The sequence below is a fragment of the Myodes glareolus genome, chromosome 11 (assembly GCF_982192425.1).
Source record: "Myodes glareolus chromosome 11, mMyoGla1.1, whole genome shotgun sequence".
Classification (NCBI taxonomy): Eukaryota; Metazoa; Chordata; class Mammalia; order Rodentia; family Cricetidae; genus Myodes; species Myodes glareolus.
Genome location: NC_142036.1, coordinates 28385031 through 28403934, shown reverse-complemented (window position 1 = coordinate 28403934; position 18904 = coordinate 28385031). Strand labels below are relative to the sequence as shown.

Genomic DNA, 18904 nt, shown 5'->3' with positions numbered 1-18904 from the left:
ACACTGTCTTATTTTTGAGTTTATTGGAATTGAATTGGTATCTAGTTAGCTTCAATTGATATTTTTTAATCCATAGTTTTCTTTCCCTGTGCCTTTTATCACTGTGTAATTGATATATGGGGGAAATCTGAGTTAGTAGTAAAGCTTGGCTTAAATTTTGCAGATTTCGAAATGATGTAAAATTTCTGCTGCAAACTTGTGTGGGGAGCAAGGTTTCCTAGGCCTGCAGTCTCTACTGAGTGCCAGGGTTCAAGACGGGCAAGTTACGCAGTTGCAGAGTAGCCATGGAGAGCCCATGCTCTCGAGTATGAGTTCCAGCCCTGCCATCCATGGTATGGGTCAAAAAAGAAAAGGAAAGGAAAGGAAGATTGGAGGGAGGGAAAGAAAGGAAAGGAAAGAGAGGAGAGGGAAGGCAGGCAAGCCTACTTGGCAGGACAGCTTCCCTGTTGCTTACCATGCACCAGATACTGTCCTTTAACTCTTGGTCTTTCCAGTGCAAATGCAGACGTGGTTTACCAGCAGGCAGTGAGAACGACTCAGGCACGGGAGCCTTTCGGGCAGTGCTGGACTGTTCTCCTCTTGAGAACTAAGGAGGAACTGAAAGCAGTTTTTAGTTAGACAGTGACGTCATACCCTTTAGACCGACTACACTGGCTGCAGTGACCAGCAGACCAATTACAGGATGGCTGCAGTAATCTGGGAAAGAAAGAGTAAAAGCTGACCCAGGGCATTATAAAGAATACCAGAAATACACTTAGAAAGGAGAATTGCTAGGTCTTGGTATCTGATCTGATGATATGAAGAGAAAGGCAGAAGTGAGATTCCCTGGTTTGTGATAATAACAGGATGAGGAGCAGGCTTTCTTCTGGGTACCATTGATAAAAAGCATGAGTTTACTTCTTTGGCATGTTCAATTCGCAGTGCTTAGGAACATTGAATATATTCAGGAGACAGTTGGATAGAAGCATCTCTTTCAGGAGAAAGACCTGGGAGTCATGGGGTGGGGGGGCAGCAGGTAGGGTTGAGAGTGAGAGTCTCCTACGCTATTCTAAAGACCACAGGCCAGGAGATCTGCTCCGTGAAAACCACCTATTAATCTCTCCATCCATGATGCACTCTCAGGTAGATTTCTCTTTTTTTCAATATTTATTTCATTGTGTGTATGTGTGTGTGTGTGTGTGTGTGTGTGTGTGTGTATATATATATATATACGTGTGTGTGTGTGTGTGTGTATGTATGTATGAGTGCCTGCATGTATGTTATACTACCTGCCACATGCCTGCCATGTCCCCTCAGAGGCCAAAAGAAGATATCAGATTCCCTAGAACTTGAGTTACAGATTGTTTTGAACTGTTATGTGGGCCCTAGGAGTCAAACACAGGGTCTTTGCAAGAATAACAGATGTTCTTAATCTCTGGGCCATCTGTTCAGCCCCTATATTTTTATGACTATTATAATTGTCTAGCAATTCTTTAATAATCTCTAACATTTTATATACAAAGTAATAATTTTGAGATGAGTTTGTTGAAAATTTTAAATTGTATATTTTAATATACTTTATGAATCACTTATAATAAGGTAAAATAAAACAAACATTGTAATATGTCTATTCATTTTCCCTTTAGTATCTGTAATTCTATATCTTGCTTGCCTCCATGACAATTCATTTATGCTTTTATACACTTTTTATAATTCCATTTAGAAGTAATAGTAACTGTTAGTTTGCCTACATTTTTAATAATCTTTAATAATTAATACTTTAAATACAGCCAAGTTATCTTAAATTATGAGTTTGGGTAGTTTATTTTAATAATTGGGTTGATTTTATTGTTAACAATATTTATAATAATTATAAAATATTTTCACTGAAAAGATAGCTACAATTAATGATGCTGAATTTGCCTCTTAGTATCGTAGCAGTTTCTGCAGACACTTGAGCTCATGTTTCAGAACCCTGGATCTTCACTGCCTGGGCTTACCCACTAATTTCCTTCTTTCACCCTGGCTCATGTGATGCCAACTTTCAGGACCCTTCCAAGTGTGTCCCTTCCAGCTGCTGCAGTTTAGATCTTAGTACACCACTTCTGCCCCATCCCTGAAAAGGACTGATCGATTCCTCAGTTGTTCTGTGCTTGGAAATTGGGTAGATGTTCTTGACATGAACTTTGCATGAATCCAAATCACAGAAACAGTTTATAGCAAATCACCTCACATACCAACATAGTGGCATCAGAGCAGGTGGGCAGAACACCACCAGACTGCTTGTTCTAGAACTTTCCAATGGACTGTTTTTCTAGTTGGGGTGGTTTACCAAAATGTTACCCATATTCAATGCAAATATTCAAGCTTTGCAATATTTAGAACTAAAGGAAGCAACTATATAATCTTGTTAAAGCAGATCAGTAGTACAGTTAATTTCATACTACAGTCTGTTGATTTCCAAGAGGAGAGTAGATACAAGGTAGTGTTTGAGATAGGAAAATAGTCTTTTTCAATTAACTCAAAAGCAATTTGCCAGCACATATCAGAAAAGAGTATTTCTTTTTCCTTATTTTTTCCAGTGTTAGACATTAAGCATAGGACCTTGTCTAGGCAAATTTCTTTTTTCTCTGTTTATTTACGTTTAATAGTTAAGTGCTTATGTATGTCTGTGTGTGCACACATGTGCGAAAGAGAGAGACAGAGAGAGAAAACTTGTGGAATTGGTTCCTTCCTTCCACCATGTGAGAGCCAGGGATCACATTCAGGTGTTAGACTTGGCAGCAATCACCTTTCCCTACTTAGCCGTCTCATTGCCCCCAGCTCTGTACTTCTGCCCTTCAAGGTTCTTTTTGGTTCATTTTAGTAGCACATCACACTGATAAGACTTATCAGGCAATCTAATGCTTTATGCATTTCTCCCTACTCTAAGCTTAGCTTATACCATTCCTCTGGATATAAATTTCTTGTGGTTATTAATTAATAGCCCTGTAAGATTCAGAAATGTCTTTTCAGAGAGCTGACCCTTTTGTACATCAGCTGTAATATGAACCCAGTTTGGGAGTGTTTTTTTTTTAAAGCTAGTGTACTTTTAAGTAGTAACCTAAGGACTCACAGTTTATTGCAGAATACTCACTTTATTTTGTGTTTTATTTTGAGAAAGAAAGGTTGGAAAGCTAATTGTGTGTCTGAATGTGTTTCCTTATTTAGATATATCCGTTTGTAAGTTAGCTGACCTGTACATTATCAAGAAAGGAATTCAAATCAATTTGTGCTGTAAACAAGATTTAAATTAGATAGTTTTTCAGGTGAACTTGTAAAACATGGTATATGGCGTAGCAAAGAGCTTGAGTCTGTGACCCTGACCCTCCTTTTCTTCTAGAAAGTAAGGGCAGGGCAGGAATGTAGTTCAGTGGTAGGACACTTGCTTAGCAGCTCAAGGCCCTGAGTCCAGGCCCATCATGGGTTGTGGGGAGGTAATGGTCGTACTTTCTCACAGAGTTGGAGGCAGGGTACATGTATAAGTTAATCCGAGACTCCCCAGTTACATGAATTTGGTGTAAATGTTTACTGTCAAATCAATGTTCTTAGCCCTCAGGGGAACCACAGTGTCGGGGTGTGTTAATAGAAGAAGTGACAAGGTATCCATCATTGTCGAAGTCATTCATCCCTTCTTCAGATGAACTGCATCTACGTCATCCTGAACTGAATAAATTCCTCATGAATGACATCCAGAGGCATCCCAGCACCTCCCCACCCAGCCTGGCTTACACAGGGTCTGCACCCAGGAGCCCATGCTGCAGCCATGGCTGTGACAGGAGGCCTAAGAGTGCCTTCCCAGGTGCCCACCAGTTCCAGCTGGTCATATCCAAGAACCCCAGTGGAGATCTTTTGGAGAAACACTCTGACTTCTTCTCTAACAAGCAGCTGCCGTTCACCCCACGCACTTTAAAAACAGAAGCGAAGTCCTTCCTGTCACAATATCGCTACTACACACCTGCCAGAAGAAGGAAGGGTCTTCCAGATGGGAGGATGGAAGCTGAAACCCAGACTGAACTAAGCAGGTTTGTATGGCGCGCCCACAGCTGAGAGCAAGGCCCGCAAGTCAGGAGAAATGATTAATAAGCAGTATTTCTTGCTTTGTTGTGCACTTTATCTGCAACCTTGAGATCCAGCAGTGCCTTTTCATAGGAATGAATGGTACAACTGTCCAGTGCATCTTTAGAAGAGCACAGTGACCGTAGAACAAGTAGCTGTTAGATCTAGGCTCCTGTGAATGAGTGCTGCATGAGTTGTAAGCACAGCTCTCCAACTTCTGTGTGTTTCTAAATGTTCTCAGAGAAGTCTTAAGACACATTATCAGACAGCATTGATGTAAATAAATATTCGTGTTAACAGTGGCAAACCAGTGAGTCCCAGGAGGGAAAATAAACATTTATCCTGTTCCCTGTGTCTCTCCTAGCGCATGTCCACACCCTGGGTAGTAACAGCTGCAGGCGCGACAGTGAAGGGGACATCTGGAAATTAGAATTCACCTTGACTTTGATTTCTGTAGTGGATGGTTCATGATATTCAGTATCTTTGCCAAGTGATTGTAATTTATTGCATACTAGACTTTAGTTATTCAAAAATCAAACGTTGCAATACTAGTTTTATGAGTGGAGAAGAGGTGCAATGATGGCAAATGGATTTAATTTACAAAAGGAATTGGACCTGTAACAAATCACAACCAGAGGAGAAATAAAGAAGTCATTGCTGGGTTTGACAACACAGATACAAAAATTGAAATGAGACTGAAGATGGCATGGCTCTGTGCAAGGGTGGCACACAAACTGGGGTGCATTCATATTTTCATGAGTACAGGAAAGGGACACTTCGGGAGGAAGGGGCTAGGACAGGGTGGGTGGGGAGAGTAAATAGAATGAACTATGGATTTGTCTGAAATTGTGGAGAACAAGTTTAATCAGTAAAGAAGGAAAGAAAGAAATGAAGAGATTAAGTTTCATATCTTTTTAAATGTTAAAAGGATAGTCTCATTTCTCTTAGCCCATTGTATATTTAACTGAAATCTATTTTCCAAGCAAGAAAAAAGAAGTATATGTGAATCAAATCTTGTCTATTTCCAGATCTATAATTAAAAATTACACATTTTTGTAAGAGTAAATAAGTGGATTTCTTTCCATTATACTATACCTTTTTTTCCTCTTCTTTTTTTTTTTTTTTTTTTTTTTAGACAAGGTTTCTCTGTAGCTTTGGAGCCTGTCCTGGAACTAGCTCTTGTAGACCAGGCTGGCCTCAAACTCACAAAGATCTGCCTGCCTCTGCCTCCTGAGTTCTGGGATTAAGATCATGTGGCACCACTGCCCGAATCTATACCTTTTTCTTAATAGTAAAGCTTGTCACTGTGTATATAAAGGAGTAACAATCATTTCTTTGTCAATGTTACAGCTTTAATTCTGAGTTTGGGACAGCAGAGACAAAGAACTCAGAGGACTCAGAAGTGAACATAAAACAGGTAGTAACCATGAGGTCTTTCTGTTGGTGCCTTCTGAGTTTCAGATGATTTGACTTATGTAGAATGTAGACAGCTGTTTGGACTATCAAGAGTGAAATGGAATGTAGTCAGCGTGCGAAGGTGTTGAATGTGCTCTCTGAATGGTCAGATGGATTCTACCATTTCTAGGGAGTCATTTGTTATTAGCACCTGAGTGGTTCTCTGGCTGACTGGTTGGCTAAACAGGTGGGTGAATAAAATATATTAATGACATTTTCAAAAGTACAGATTCTGAGAGCCAGGTATAGTGGCATTTGCCCATAATTCCAAAACTTGGTAAAGGCAGGAGGATCATGAATAGTAGGCCATCTTGGACTATACAGCCGATTCAAGTCTGGCCTAAGCTGTCTAGCAAGACTGTGTCTCAAAACAACGAAGGACTGAACTATAGCTTGGTGTTAGAGAAATTGCTTAGCATTTGCAAGACTGTGTTCAGTACCACAGCACCCACCCCGCAACGGCACACACAGAAAAGTAGACAAGGTCCTAAAGGTGCTGCCAAAGCTACCTATATAGCAGTTCACGTTGGCAATGCCTATGTTACAAGTCATACATCCTAAGGGAATCAGTAGATACCATTCTCTTACATTTGACTTTACTTTTATGAACTTTATTACATTGTTTGTATCTTAAATGTTTAGCAGTGATTTATTTTAATATATCTTAGCTTTAAATATGTCATTTAATTTGAGTCATTTCAACCATGGATTATGTTCTAACCTATATGCATTAATTCTGAATATGGTTTGCATGTTTAAATGTCAAACACAGACTCAGGGATACAAAATTAAGTATAATCACACTCAACTTCTTTTTTTCTTTCTGAAAATGGGTAGAAACTTATGTGTTTACATCTCAGCCACTGATAGTTTTTTGACAGGGGGACCGCTTAGAGTTCTTGGAGAAAACAGCCTCTGAAAGCTAAGTGTCTTCCTAAAGACTAACTTACCACAGGGTCCTTGGGAGAAGGCACAGCGGGCATAGTTCTAGCCTGGGAAGGGCTTGATAAACAATGCCTCTTTTCACCTGGATTTAATGAAAAGAGATAGGCCTGTAGATAACTAAGTAAGCTAACGCAGGGCAGCTGAGACTGCTCCCCAGATAAAAGTGCTTAGCACAGAAGTGTGACGCCCCGAGTTCCCTGGAGTCCACTGTGGAAAGAGAAAACTGACTCCCAAACGTGGTCTTCTGCCCTCTACGTGTGTTCTGTGGTGGCTCATGCCCGCACTCACACAAACATCATACATCAGTCTCAGCTTCATAACATTCCTTCTGGTGACAAATGAAACTGGAAGAATCCCAGTTTATTCCATTGCATTCCGAATGTTCATTCATTACTTTCCAGAAAAATGGCTGCTCACAGCAGTCTTGGGCTTGAGAAAGCTGGTGAAACAGTAACTGCAGTAGCTCTGTAGTTTAATCACACTTTTAGAACTGTCCAGCATTTTGCATGAATCAGCTTTGTAGGCCTGTGAATATAACTTACTTCGTAGAGTACTTGCCTAGCATGGACAAAGTATGAACTTGGTGTAGTAGTGCCTCTTTAAAAAAAAAGTATTTATTTATTTTATATGCATTGGTGTTTTGCCTGCATGTATGTCTGAGGGTGTCAGATCTTGGAGTTACAGACAGTTGTGAGTTGCCATGTGGGTTCTGGGAATTGAACCTGAGTCCTTTAGAAGAACAGCCAGTACAGTATTCTTAACCGCTGAGCCACCTCTCTAGCCCCAACAGTGTAGTACCTCTTGTTCCTTTCTTTCTTCCTTTCTATTTTTGTAGTTGTTTGTTTGGGTTCTGTTTGTTTTGTTTTGAGACAAGGTATGTCTAAGTAACCCTGGATGTTCAGGAGTTCACTATGTAGACCAGGCTGGCCCACCTTTGCATCTGTGTGGTCACCTACATCTATGTGTACCATATGCATGGCTGGTGTCCAAGGAGGTCAGGAGAGGGTGCTGGATCTGCTGGACTGGAGTTGAGGAAGTTACAAGTAGCCAGGTAGGCACTGGGAACCAGGTCTTGGTCCTCTTAACCATGGAGCCATCTCACTAGCCCCAGCAGTACATGGCTGTAATTCCAGTACTTAGAAGTTAGGGGCAGGATGATCAGAAGGTCAAAGTCATCATTAGGCACAACAGAATTTCAAGGCCAGCCTGAGCTACAGGAGACCTGTTTGAAAACAAAATATAACTTTGTAAAGATGAATGCAAATAAGATATTATTTGTGATACATCAGAAGAAATCTGTTCAAGTAATGTGCCATTGTTTTGTTTGTTAATTTTGCCCATATGCATTGCTACTACAGCTGCTTTCATGTGTGACATAGTGGGTGTTTGAAACAGATGTGCTTTTGAATTTTTAATAATGTAGTCAATGAATTTTTTCCCCAAATTTACTTAAAAGCTGCAAATTTGTATCATTTTCATGGGTTTCTGTTCTTACCTTTGTTAGTTTTTGTTTTTTGATGTGGGTATGCACACATTATGTGTAGGGGTGATGTCTCTCATCCAATTACTAACCAGACCAGCTCTGCTTCATTTCCAGGATCAGACAAGATGGGGCACTTTCAGGGTGGTGTGGCTAACCAGGCATGGTGGTACACGCCTTTAATCCCAGCACTTGGAAGGCAGAAACAGGTGATCTCTGTGAATTTAAGGACAGCCTGGCCTACATTAGCAAGTTCCAGGATAGTCAGAGCTGAATAGTGAGACTTTGTCTCAAATAAAATAAAATAAAAATGTAAAAGGTGTATGACTGTGGACCGCTCATGGTGATGAGCCTCTCTCCCGGGTCCCCAGGTGACCCGTGAACTGTGACCTCATGCTTCATCCTATCAATACTGGGGTCACAGGTGCAGACTCCTCCACAGTCTGTTATTTATGATTTCCTAATGCCATTTAAAATGCTTCTTATTAACATGGGTAAAATGCTGATTGGATAGGCTATTCTTTTTTGTTAGTTTGTTTTAATATATCAGGTACTTTTTGTATTTATTTTCATTAATATTTGCTGTTTTCTTTCAGAACATAGTTTTGAAACAAAATTAAATTTCTTCTTTTTGTACCACTTCCAGGCACTTAATTACATGGTAAATGGTACTGAGGACAAAAATTCTCCTTTACCTTCACAAGGACAAAATTTAGGATGGGACAGGATTAAAGATGGCACTCTGCAGCATTCCTCCCAAAAGTGAGTGGTGCCTTATATATTTGGGGCGCTGAGGCAAGAGGATCATTCTATGCTTAAGGCCAACCTAGGTCTCAGAGTAAAACCCTGCTTCCATTTGCTTTCCTGTGTAGTAGACGCACAGCATTTCCCCTAAGTACTGTTTTAATTCCATGTGCTAATGTATTTTAGTATTACACAATTGTGTGGCACTGTTAGTAAAGGTTAGAATCAGTTGTGCTAATGTATTAACAAAGGGAAAGGGATGCTAGTGTGCAGTAGCTGTTATTTCTCCTCATATTAGATAGAGAAGGTTATCTTCAAGGCCCATCCTCTGGCAGTGATGTTAGCCAGTTTCTATGCCACCAACAGTGCTGAAGAACCTGACCTCACCATTAGATGCGCTGTGTGACTTGGAGGCGACAGGCTGGTTCCCAAAGTGCTTGCCATGCAAGCCTGATAAACAGTTTGCTCCCCAGCACCCATGAGAGAGGGAGAGAAGTAACTCCTGAAAGTTGTCCACACTCAGACACACACACAATAATTAATAAAAATTTCAAAAGCCTTGGGGGCTGGAGAGATGGCTCAGAGGTTAAGAGCACTGATTGTTCTTCTAGAGGTCCTGAGTTCCCAGCAACCACGTGGTGGCTCACAACCATCTGTAATGAAATCTGGTGCCCTCTTCTGACCTGCCAGCATACATGCAGACAGAACACTTGTAAACAAAATAAATAAATAAAAATCTTTAAAAAAAATTTCAAGAGCCAAAAATTTGTGATGTGTAACATTTCCACATGCCAGGGTTTGTCTGCTTTCCTGTTGGGAGATGCTCTTTAGCACTGGGTCCCATGCCTGGTGACTGTGTCATCACACCTAGCAAACATGTGAGCCAGCAAGCTTTGGCTGTCAATTGCATTTCCAGTGTAGGAGACTGGATAAGAGATGAGGGGAGAAGAGTATTCACAAGGGGAGAATGAGGACATGTTTTGGAGCAGACAGGAAGAAAATGCACAGACCCTTGAGGGCCCATCTTCCTCCTTAGCCCTTTACCAGGGACATCTTGATTTCTAAGACTATAGTAGGTTGAGTACCAACTCTGTCCTTGAAACTCATTGCCCAAACAGCACATGCATGCACACTTCCACAGAACTAAATCACAGATAGGAAAATACTTAGAAATTTCAAAGCATATAATTACTAATGTAGACAGAATATCAGTCATGGAATCTTTGTATGCCTACCTTTATTGCTGTTGTTAGAACATTTTTCCTTTCTCTTTTTCTAGGACACTCTGTGAGCTCTCTACACAGCTTTCTTCAGACAGTAAAATCTACCCTGAGTAAGATCACTCTGACCTCTTTCTACTTGAGTGGGAAGCAGAATTAAGATTCAGGAAAGCCTGATAAATTAAGATGGGAGCTCATCTCCTTACACCCAGCTCTGCAGTATCAATCATTTAATCCATGCTGATGGACAAATTGTCGGGCATCTTATCTTTAGTGAAAATGTGTTCCTAAGTTAATAATATCTACTAATAATTTTTAATAATTGCTTATTTTTATAAATTAAACTAGTAAAGAACCCTACAGGAAAGGATTTGGAGCTCGCGGGCCTCTTGGGAGGTTTGTGGCTGCTCCGCTTCTTTGCAGACTGTGTCGTCATTGCTTTCAGTGGTTACGGTACATTCTTAAGTTACAGTTTTCAGGAAAATAGTGTGTTTTATAGTTTCATTTATTTGTTCATAAGCAAGTTCCTATGGGTTGGTTTTTAACACACCGGTTTACACAACCACCCGTCCCCAGTTAGTCTCCAATTGAGTAAGAACTTGGCATTTCCATTCATTCCTAAGTTTGAGGTAACTAGAATCAATGACTGTAGTATCCTAACTTTCTTGTAGTAGGTAATAAAAGTTAGGCATGAAGTAGTATATCATAAGAAATGTGTCCAATTAAAAAATTACTACTACATTTTTTCATCCACAAATTTGCCTATTAGAAGTTCTTTTTTATAAGGATTTTGAACTTGAACACAAGATGCTGAGCAGGGCTCCATAAACATCATGCTCCTGCTTCCCTGGGGGCCTCTTTGTCTTTTTTGCTGTTATGAATGTTCCACAAAGATGAAATTTTACTCCATTGGGTGATATTTTCTCACTTCTTTGTCTTCCTTTTTGAACATGAGAAAGCAGATTTGTTTATAGTATTGCTGTACTCACGGGCAGCAGTCCCTGTGTGGTGACCTCCCTTCTGTGTGGTGGTTCTGACGCGCTTGTGTTCCTCTGCAGTGAAGAGGAGCTGCTCTACCTGGACTTCATGGAAAATGTGACAGATGAAATTTTGAAACTTGGTTTATTTTCCAACAGGTTAGAGATTTTTTTAATGTGTATGGGAGTTGAGATGTACATTGAATATTTTTCATACAAAGTTACTTATTAGTTATTATATAAAAAGTTATGTTGCTTCTTATGATTATATTTTTATAATTGATTGTAAATTATAAAGACTTTCATCCATACACTACAGAAAACAATAGAGTTTTTTTTATTTAAGTATTATTATATCTTAGTTATATCAAACTGTATAATGAATTTAATTTTTGCTACCATTTTGGAAAACCTCCGCAATTCCACTTTGCTATCACAACCTCTTATGGGAATCAAAAACAAGCTTTCAAAATTTTATTACATTTATGTGTGTGTGTCTGTGTGTGTGTTCACACGCCACAGCATGCTGTCAAGGGGTGTGTGTGTGTGTGTATGTGTGTGTTCACACGCCACAGCATGCTGTCAAGGGGTGTGTGTGTGTGTGTGTGTGTGTGTGAATTCACACAACACAGCATACTGTAAGGGTCCAAAGACAACCTATGGGAGTCTCTCTCCACCAGGTGGGTCCTGGAGATTGAACTCGGATCATCAGGCTTGCTGTCGAGTACCTCCGCCTGGTGAGCCATCTTATCAACCCACAACATCTTTACTACAACATATAAGATCTAATAAAGACAAAAAAAAAGCTCTTTCTATACTTATATGAAATGGAGAGTTTGCAAAATGTGTTGCTTTTGGAAGCTGTGTGCTGAGTGCATCTCAAGTACTGCTCTGTCTACAATCCACTGAGCATTAGATTCCACTTCATGTCGCAGAGCATAGGACTGCACAGCACACCCTACACACAACTGCAGACATTGCAGTGGCTATTTCTAGCCCTTTATCAGGGTTTACCTTTTAATGAAGGAAGACACTTTATTATTGGAATAAAAAGACCAGTGGCGTGTGCCAATACTGACATACCTCTTTTCATTTGAAATAAAAAATGTTTGATGGGGGCTGGAAAAATGGCTCCGTGTTTAAAAGCACTTGCTATGCAACCATGAGAACCCAAGTTCAAATCTCAGCACCCACATAATGAGCCAAGTGAGTCTCATGCAGGGCTATAACTCCAGGGCTGTTGGATGTTGGAGCGTGGGCAGACTGGAGGATTACTTGGGTTTTCTGCTCAGAAGAACCCTGCCACAGAAGAATAGGCAGAGAATGTTAGACACTGATGATCCTTGACCTTGAGGACACACAGGCATGCACGCTCACACATGCACATACAAACTATTAATTTTAAGAGTTGCATAGGAGTTTTGTAGAACAGATATGTTGAGCATTACTGGACTATACATTTTAGATGGCTAAAATGGTAACTTTTATGTTTTTTTTAACCACAAAACCAAAAAGTTTTACATAGCATTTACATTTTTCCTTAAACGTTTATATTTTCCTCTTAAGATTTAACTTTGGTTCATAAAACTAAACATAGAACCATCCTGAGAAAGAAACTAGAAGGTGCAAGAATAGGTATCCTCAGCCTGAAGGATGCTCGAAGTGCATCTGTTGATCAGAGAGTGTATGTGTGTGCACACACATGCGTGTACCTGATTATGTATTAGTTAATCCCACCTACATAAGCACAGAAAAAAGCCACGGTGCACATATTCCAGAATGTGAACAGTAGCTATAAAGAGTAGGATACAAGTTTCTTGATCTTTTAAAAATGACAGAATAATCCAGACCTCCTATTCTACTGAAAAGTATGAACCATGGTAACTTGAGTGGCCAAGGAAATTAGTTGTTGTTTTCCGGAAACCTGTGGATAGGTTAGTGTGATTCTGGGCCTGGTGTGGAAAGAATACAGTCCCTGAGGCCAGTCTCATCTGAGTTAAATTCTCTGAAGGGCTCGTGACTGACTTTAGGGAAAGGAATCTCATCCTAGAGATGTAACACAGTTTTTGCAGGGCCTTCATACCCTGGCTTTGGCAGGGAAATAGGTAACACTGTTCCTGTGAGCCAGGCCTGGTGGCACAGGCCTTTAGTCCCAGCAAGGAGACAGACCTCTGAGTTCCAAGTCAGCCCAATCTGCTTAGAGTTCCAGGCCAGCTAGAGCCTCATAGCAGACGTTGTCAGGGGTGGGCAGAGGCAGATTGTATGTCTAGCATAAATACCTGGCATTCATTTGAAGGTCATGGACCTATCATCAATGGAGTGTATACTTAAGGAGCCACGGTGAACCAGCTCTATGAGATCATTTTCTCTAGGGTGTGGGGAAGGAGCACAGGGAGCTTTTGGTGTCTGTGTTGTGTCTCACCTAAAACACTCACAGAAACAGAAATAATACTCAGTTCTTCAGATACACCGGTATCTATTATATAACTTAGATGTGTAGCCAAAGGCAGACTGCCTGCCAGGTTAGAGAAGTAGATAACAGGAAAGATTGGTCTCCAGCTGCACAGAGAAAAGGATTCATCTGGAAACAACTTTCCAGCCCTTGTCAGCTTTTATATTATGTACCTATTTTACATTGAATGACTTATCTGATTTTAAGATGTTAATATTTTTCTTGATCATTTGTAGGTTTTTAGAACGGCTGTTTGAACGACATATAAAACAAAATAAACATCATTTGGAGGAGGTTTGTCTTTCTTTAGAATTTTTTGTTTTTGTAAAACATTGCTTAGACCATAAAAGAGCTCATTTAAAATAGGTACTTTCCCTGTGTGCTTTTTGTGAGGGAAAGGGGCACAGGGGCTGTGGAAGTATTAATCCTCTGAGACTATCAGCACTGTACACAGACGTGGTTTAGTTTATTAACTTAGCTAATATAATGATCCTCATAATTGCATATTCCTTTCCATAATCCTAGGGGAAAATGCGCTACCTGCTACATGGCCTGAAGGTGGACTTAGGCTGCATATCTGAGGAAGAGCCAGCAAAGCAGAGTGATTTCAGAATGTTGAATCAACTTGATTTTCAAAAGGCTCTGATTTCAAAACCAAATGAACATACAAGTAATGATGATACAGTAATTGAGCAAGAACGTCAGCAATTCCAGGAGGCTCTGGACATGTTGTCGTCTGTGCCGAAGGATGAAAACAAGTTGTTCTCTTTACCGGGTGAATTTTTAATACCTGTCCATAAATTCAAGGATTCCGAAGGTGTTATAGTTCAACAGGTCAGCGATGAGACAGATCTTAAGGCCTCAGCCTTGGATGAAAACAATCCAAGTATTTCTGACAGGTTAATAGACCAGGAAATCTCTGTGGATGTCATTGAAGATGACAGTGACTATGAAGGGGCTGAGACTTCCAGGGAATTATGTTGTCTTAGCACAGTACTGTCCCCATCTGTTCAGTTCCCCAGCATCAAAGATGGCAGTAATCATGACAAGCAATTACCAACTCTAAAAATCATGGAAATGAGCATTGAAGACTAACCTTTGGATCTTCACTAATAAATACTCCATGTGGCCAGTAACTCAATATTACTTTTCTTGTTTTCCATTTTTGCATATTAAGATTTCTGTATTTTCAATGCTGTATAATAAATTACCATAAATTTAGCATCTTGAAACACCACATATTTATTATTAATCCTATTGTCTGTGGCTCAAGAACTGAAACACAGGAGTGATGTGTGCTCTACTCTGGGGCTCAAAAGCTGCAATCTAGGGCTGTGATCTCATTGCGAGGCTTGGCTGAGGGATTCTACTTCCATGCTCAGTTGGCAGAATTCTTTTTCTTGCACCATAGATCTGAGGCTTCATTTGGTTTTGGCTGGCTGGTGGGCAGATGACTGCTCACCCTCTCCTACCACGTGCACTCTCCTTAAGCAGGCCACAACCTGGCTGCTTGCTCTGTAAAGGTGAAGGAGAACCATAGAGACTGCTAGCAAGATGGATGATTCGCCAGCACTTCTTTTTTTTAGGTTTTGATTAGAAGCAAGCAAGACGTGGGTCTCTTGCATACTTAAGGGGTAAGAGGATGGCACACAACGGTGCAGATGCCGGAGGGTGGGAACCACTGGGTTATCTGCGGCTCTTTGACCACCACTTCTAAAGGTGCTTTTCAGAGGAACGTGTTTGACCCAACATAGTGGCATCATCATCATTGGGAAATAGTTTATAATGTGGGATGGTCTTAAAACATTACATCTTATAATGTCAGAGGCTGGAGGATTGTGAGTATCTGCCCTTTGGCATGCCAGGCCATTTTTATGTTTCAACTCTGAATTCAGTTTTTTTGTCTTTGGAGCCTTTACCCATTCTAATGTTTATACCTTTTAGGACATTTTAATATTATTCTTTAGTTTCTCTTTAAATTTTGTTTTAAAAGATGAGTTAATATAAATATATATTAAATATAGATAGATAGATACATAGATAGATAGATGAGGGGTGGTCTACACTTACCTGTGGTTGTAAAGGTGAGCATGTAGAATGCAGTTAAAGATACTGGTGTGGGAGTTTGAATGTAATTGGCTACTATAAGTTCTTAGGGGGTGACAGTATTAGGAGTTTTGGCTTTATTGGAGTAGATATGGCCTTGTTGGAGGAGCTAAGAATCTATAGGGGTGAGCTTTGAGGTCTCTTTGGCTCAAGATACCCAGTGTTCCAGACCACTTCCTGTTGCTTGCAAGATGTAGAACCCTCAGCTACTTCTCCAGCACCATGTCTGCCTGCACGCTGCCATGTCCCACCGTGATAATGGACTGAACCTCTGAACTGTCAGTGAACCACCCCAATTAAATGTTTTTCTTTATAAGAGTTGCCGTGGTCATGGTGTCTCTTCACAGCAATAGAAACCCTCACTAAGACAACTGACTTAAGGAAGTGGCATTAGTAGGTCTTCCCCTAGGTTCTATGGCCATGGGTAGTTGGCTAGATTTACATTACCAGGCATGACTTACCTCCTATTGAGTGGGCCTTAAGCTTGGTTACCTCCAAGATGTAAGTGCTGACCCACAGGTTCCTTTGCACTGCCTTCCCCCAACCCACTGCACTTCATATCAACTTTCCACATCCATGAGGTATGAATATGAGATTTTGGGAATAATCACTAAAGCCTGTAGTTGAATAGTAATGTGTTTGTGTGTCCCATTGACAAGAGATCAATTGCTCTGGCCAGTTTTGTCAGCTTGACACAAACTAGTCATTTGGGAAGAAAGAGCCTCAAGGGAAAATGCCACCACAAGATTGTGGGCAAGCCTGTGGGGCTAATGATTGATGTTAGCGGGACTGTCCCACTGCGGGCCATGCCAACAACTGGGCAAAGTAGTCCTGAGTTGTATAGGAAGCAGGCTGACGAAGCCATGAGGAACAAGCTAGTAAGCATGCCCTCCATGGCCTCTGCTTCACTGAATTCTGCTCTAGTCATTGTGGTTCATAGGTGTCACATCTGGATAGGACTATTGATTGCTCTTCTTCCTTGGCAACTTTGCATGGCACCGTCTGGTACTCTGAAAGCTAGTCCAGGGAGGGAGAAGCTTCTAGCTCAGACCCAGTTCAGTTCCTCCAAGTCCTGAATCTAAAGCTTGTGGTGGCATCAGCAATAGGGACTTATATTCAAATTCTGGGAGAGAAGCAAGGGCAAGGGCAATGGCAATAGCCTATATTGTTTGGGGATGATTCGAACTCCCCTAACCAACCAAAGGGATGTTTCCGATGTTTAACTCTTAAATTATATAATAACTCTTTCAAGCATGGTGGTTTGAATGAAAATGGCCCCATGGGCTAATGTTTAAATACTTGGTCCCCAGTTGGTGACTGTTTTGGAATGATTAGAAGGTTGCCTTGTTGAAGGTAAAGTGTCATTGGGGGCAGGTGAGCTTGAGGTTTCAATAGGCTCAGCGCCATTCTGTGTACCTCTCTTTCTCTGCCTACTTATAGATCAAGATGTGAGCCCTCAGTCATCCTTGCTACCACACCTTTGCCCCATCATCACTGGCTGTTTTTGTTACTTTTTGTTACCATGATAAAATACTGTGACCAAACAACTGTTTGGGGAAGAATGAGGACATATGGCCTTGTTGGAGGGACAGGCTTTGAGATTTCGAAAAGACTGCTATTCCCCGTTCTCTCTCTCCACCTCCTGTTTGTGATGAAGAAGTGAGCTCTCAGCCACTGCTCCAGCACCAATGCCTACCTGCTGCTGCTGCTGTGCTCCCTGTATGATAGTCTAGCCCTTTGAAACTGTAAGCCTAATTAAATGTTTTTCCTTATAAGTCATCTTGGTGTTTTGTCATGGTAATAGAGAAGGAACTGTAGTGCAATTTCTAATTAGTCTTAATAATAAAAACCCAGAGGTAGGCATTGGGGGGGTGAAAGCTGAACGATCAGAGAAGCAGAGCAGCCACACCAGTTCTTACTTCTATATGAAATCCTCAGAACCATGGGGGCAAGAGCCTATCTCAACGAATCCTCAGACTGAATGCAGTGAGCTCCTATCTCCTTCCATCTTATATTCCTCTCTCCTCCCAGCCATATTCCTCCCTGTCTCCACCTCCCTAGTGCTGTGATTAAAGGTGTGAGCCACCACCGTCTGACTCTGTTTCTCTTTTAGACTGGATCAATCTCGTGTAGGCCAAGGTGGTCTTGAACTCAGATCTATCTGCCTCTGTCTCCCTCCCGAGTACTGGGTTTAAAGGTGTTTGACACCACTGCCTGGCCTCTACGACTGACTAGTGACTAGCTCCTCACTCTAATCTTCAGTCAAGCTTTATTTGTTAGATATCAAAATATCACCACATGTAACAAATATAGTAAGAAATGTTTGTGTTGTTCAATGTCCATTCATTTCAAGTGATCACTAATCTTAGATGACACTAACATGTGACGTGTGGACTTTACTAAAAAGTGGACTGTGGTAGTTTGAATAGGAATGGCCCCATAGACTCCTGTGTTTGAATGCTTGGTCATAGGAGTGACACTATTAGAAGATGTGGCCTTGTTGGAGGAAGTGTGTCACTGTGGGGGCGGGCACTGAGGCCTTATAAGCTCAAGCTGCACCCAGTGTGGCACCCAGTATCTTTCTGCTGCCTGCAGATCAAAATGTAGAACTCTCAGCTCCTTCTGCAGCACCATGTCTGCCTGCATCCCACAATGCTGCTTGCCATGACGACGGTGGATTTAATCTCTGAAACTGTAAGCCAGCCTCAATTAAATATTTATAAGAGTTGCCATGTCGGGCACATGGTGGCACACGCCTTTAACCCCAGCACTCAGGAGGCAGAGGCAGGCGGATCTCTGTGAGATTTGTTTAGAGTACAAATTTAAAGTACATATGCATACTCAAATGGATACTATTCATGTCTGACCACTAAAATAATGTACATAGTCTACTTGCAGTTTAAAAACTAAGGCTGGTATGACAGACAGCTCAATGGGTAAAGGGACTGAAAACAAAACAGGCCCTGCTTCAATGAGGTGGAAGGAGAAAACTGCCTCCTGAAACCCCACCTCTGATCTCCAGACACACCGTGGTGCACACAAACACAACACAAGTGCATGAGCACATACATTTTTAATATATGATTTAAGATAGGGATCTATTTTAATCATTAATATACTGAAAACTGTTCACTAACTCCAGATTATTAAAAGTACTTTATTTTGTAAGCACACATCACCAGTCTAAATGGTTTTGGAATCTGTTCGGAAGACTTGATTTCTCTACACACACGATGGGCCTCTAAACAGTGCTGTTGACTTGGTAATGCTGCTGGCTGGTGCTATAAACCTTTCTTCCCTTCTAAACCCAGGGACCACACCAGGGAGGGTATGGTAGGTACATTCAATGGGAAAGGTAGACGAATGGTTGGCCAAATCACCCCTTCACCACCCTTCACAGCCACTTTCTCAGGCAGCATTCACATTTTGCTTCATAATCAGTTCCGTG

The 18904-nt window shown here is 41.0% G+C and overlaps 1 protein-coding gene across 3 annotated transcripts in view; it reads left to right on the top strand.

Moving 5' to 3' along the window:
- The window catches only part of Spata7 (spermatogenesis associated 7), a 34601-nt gene extending 20030 nt beyond the window's left edge, over window positions 1-14571 (top strand). For all 3 annotated transcript variants that reach the window (XM_087911586.1, XM_048449378.3, XM_048449377.3), the window contains 7 exons: window positions 3571-4043; window positions 5428-5494; window positions 8604-8719; window positions 9981-10034; window positions 10980-11057; window positions 13587-13644; window positions 13876-14571. In XM_087911586.1, the coding sequence (XP_087767712.1) occupies window positions 3571-4043; window positions 5428-5494; window positions 8604-8719; window positions 9981-10034; window positions 10980-11057; window positions 13587-13644; window positions 13876-14445 (1416 nt within the window). In that variant the 3' untranslated portion in view covers window positions 14446-14571. The remainder of the gene's footprint in view (window positions 1-3570; window positions 4044-5427; window positions 5495-8603; window positions 8720-9980; window positions 10035-10979; window positions 11058-13586; window positions 13645-13875) is intronic.
- The last annotated feature ends 4333 nt before the right edge of the window (window positions 14572-18904 follow it).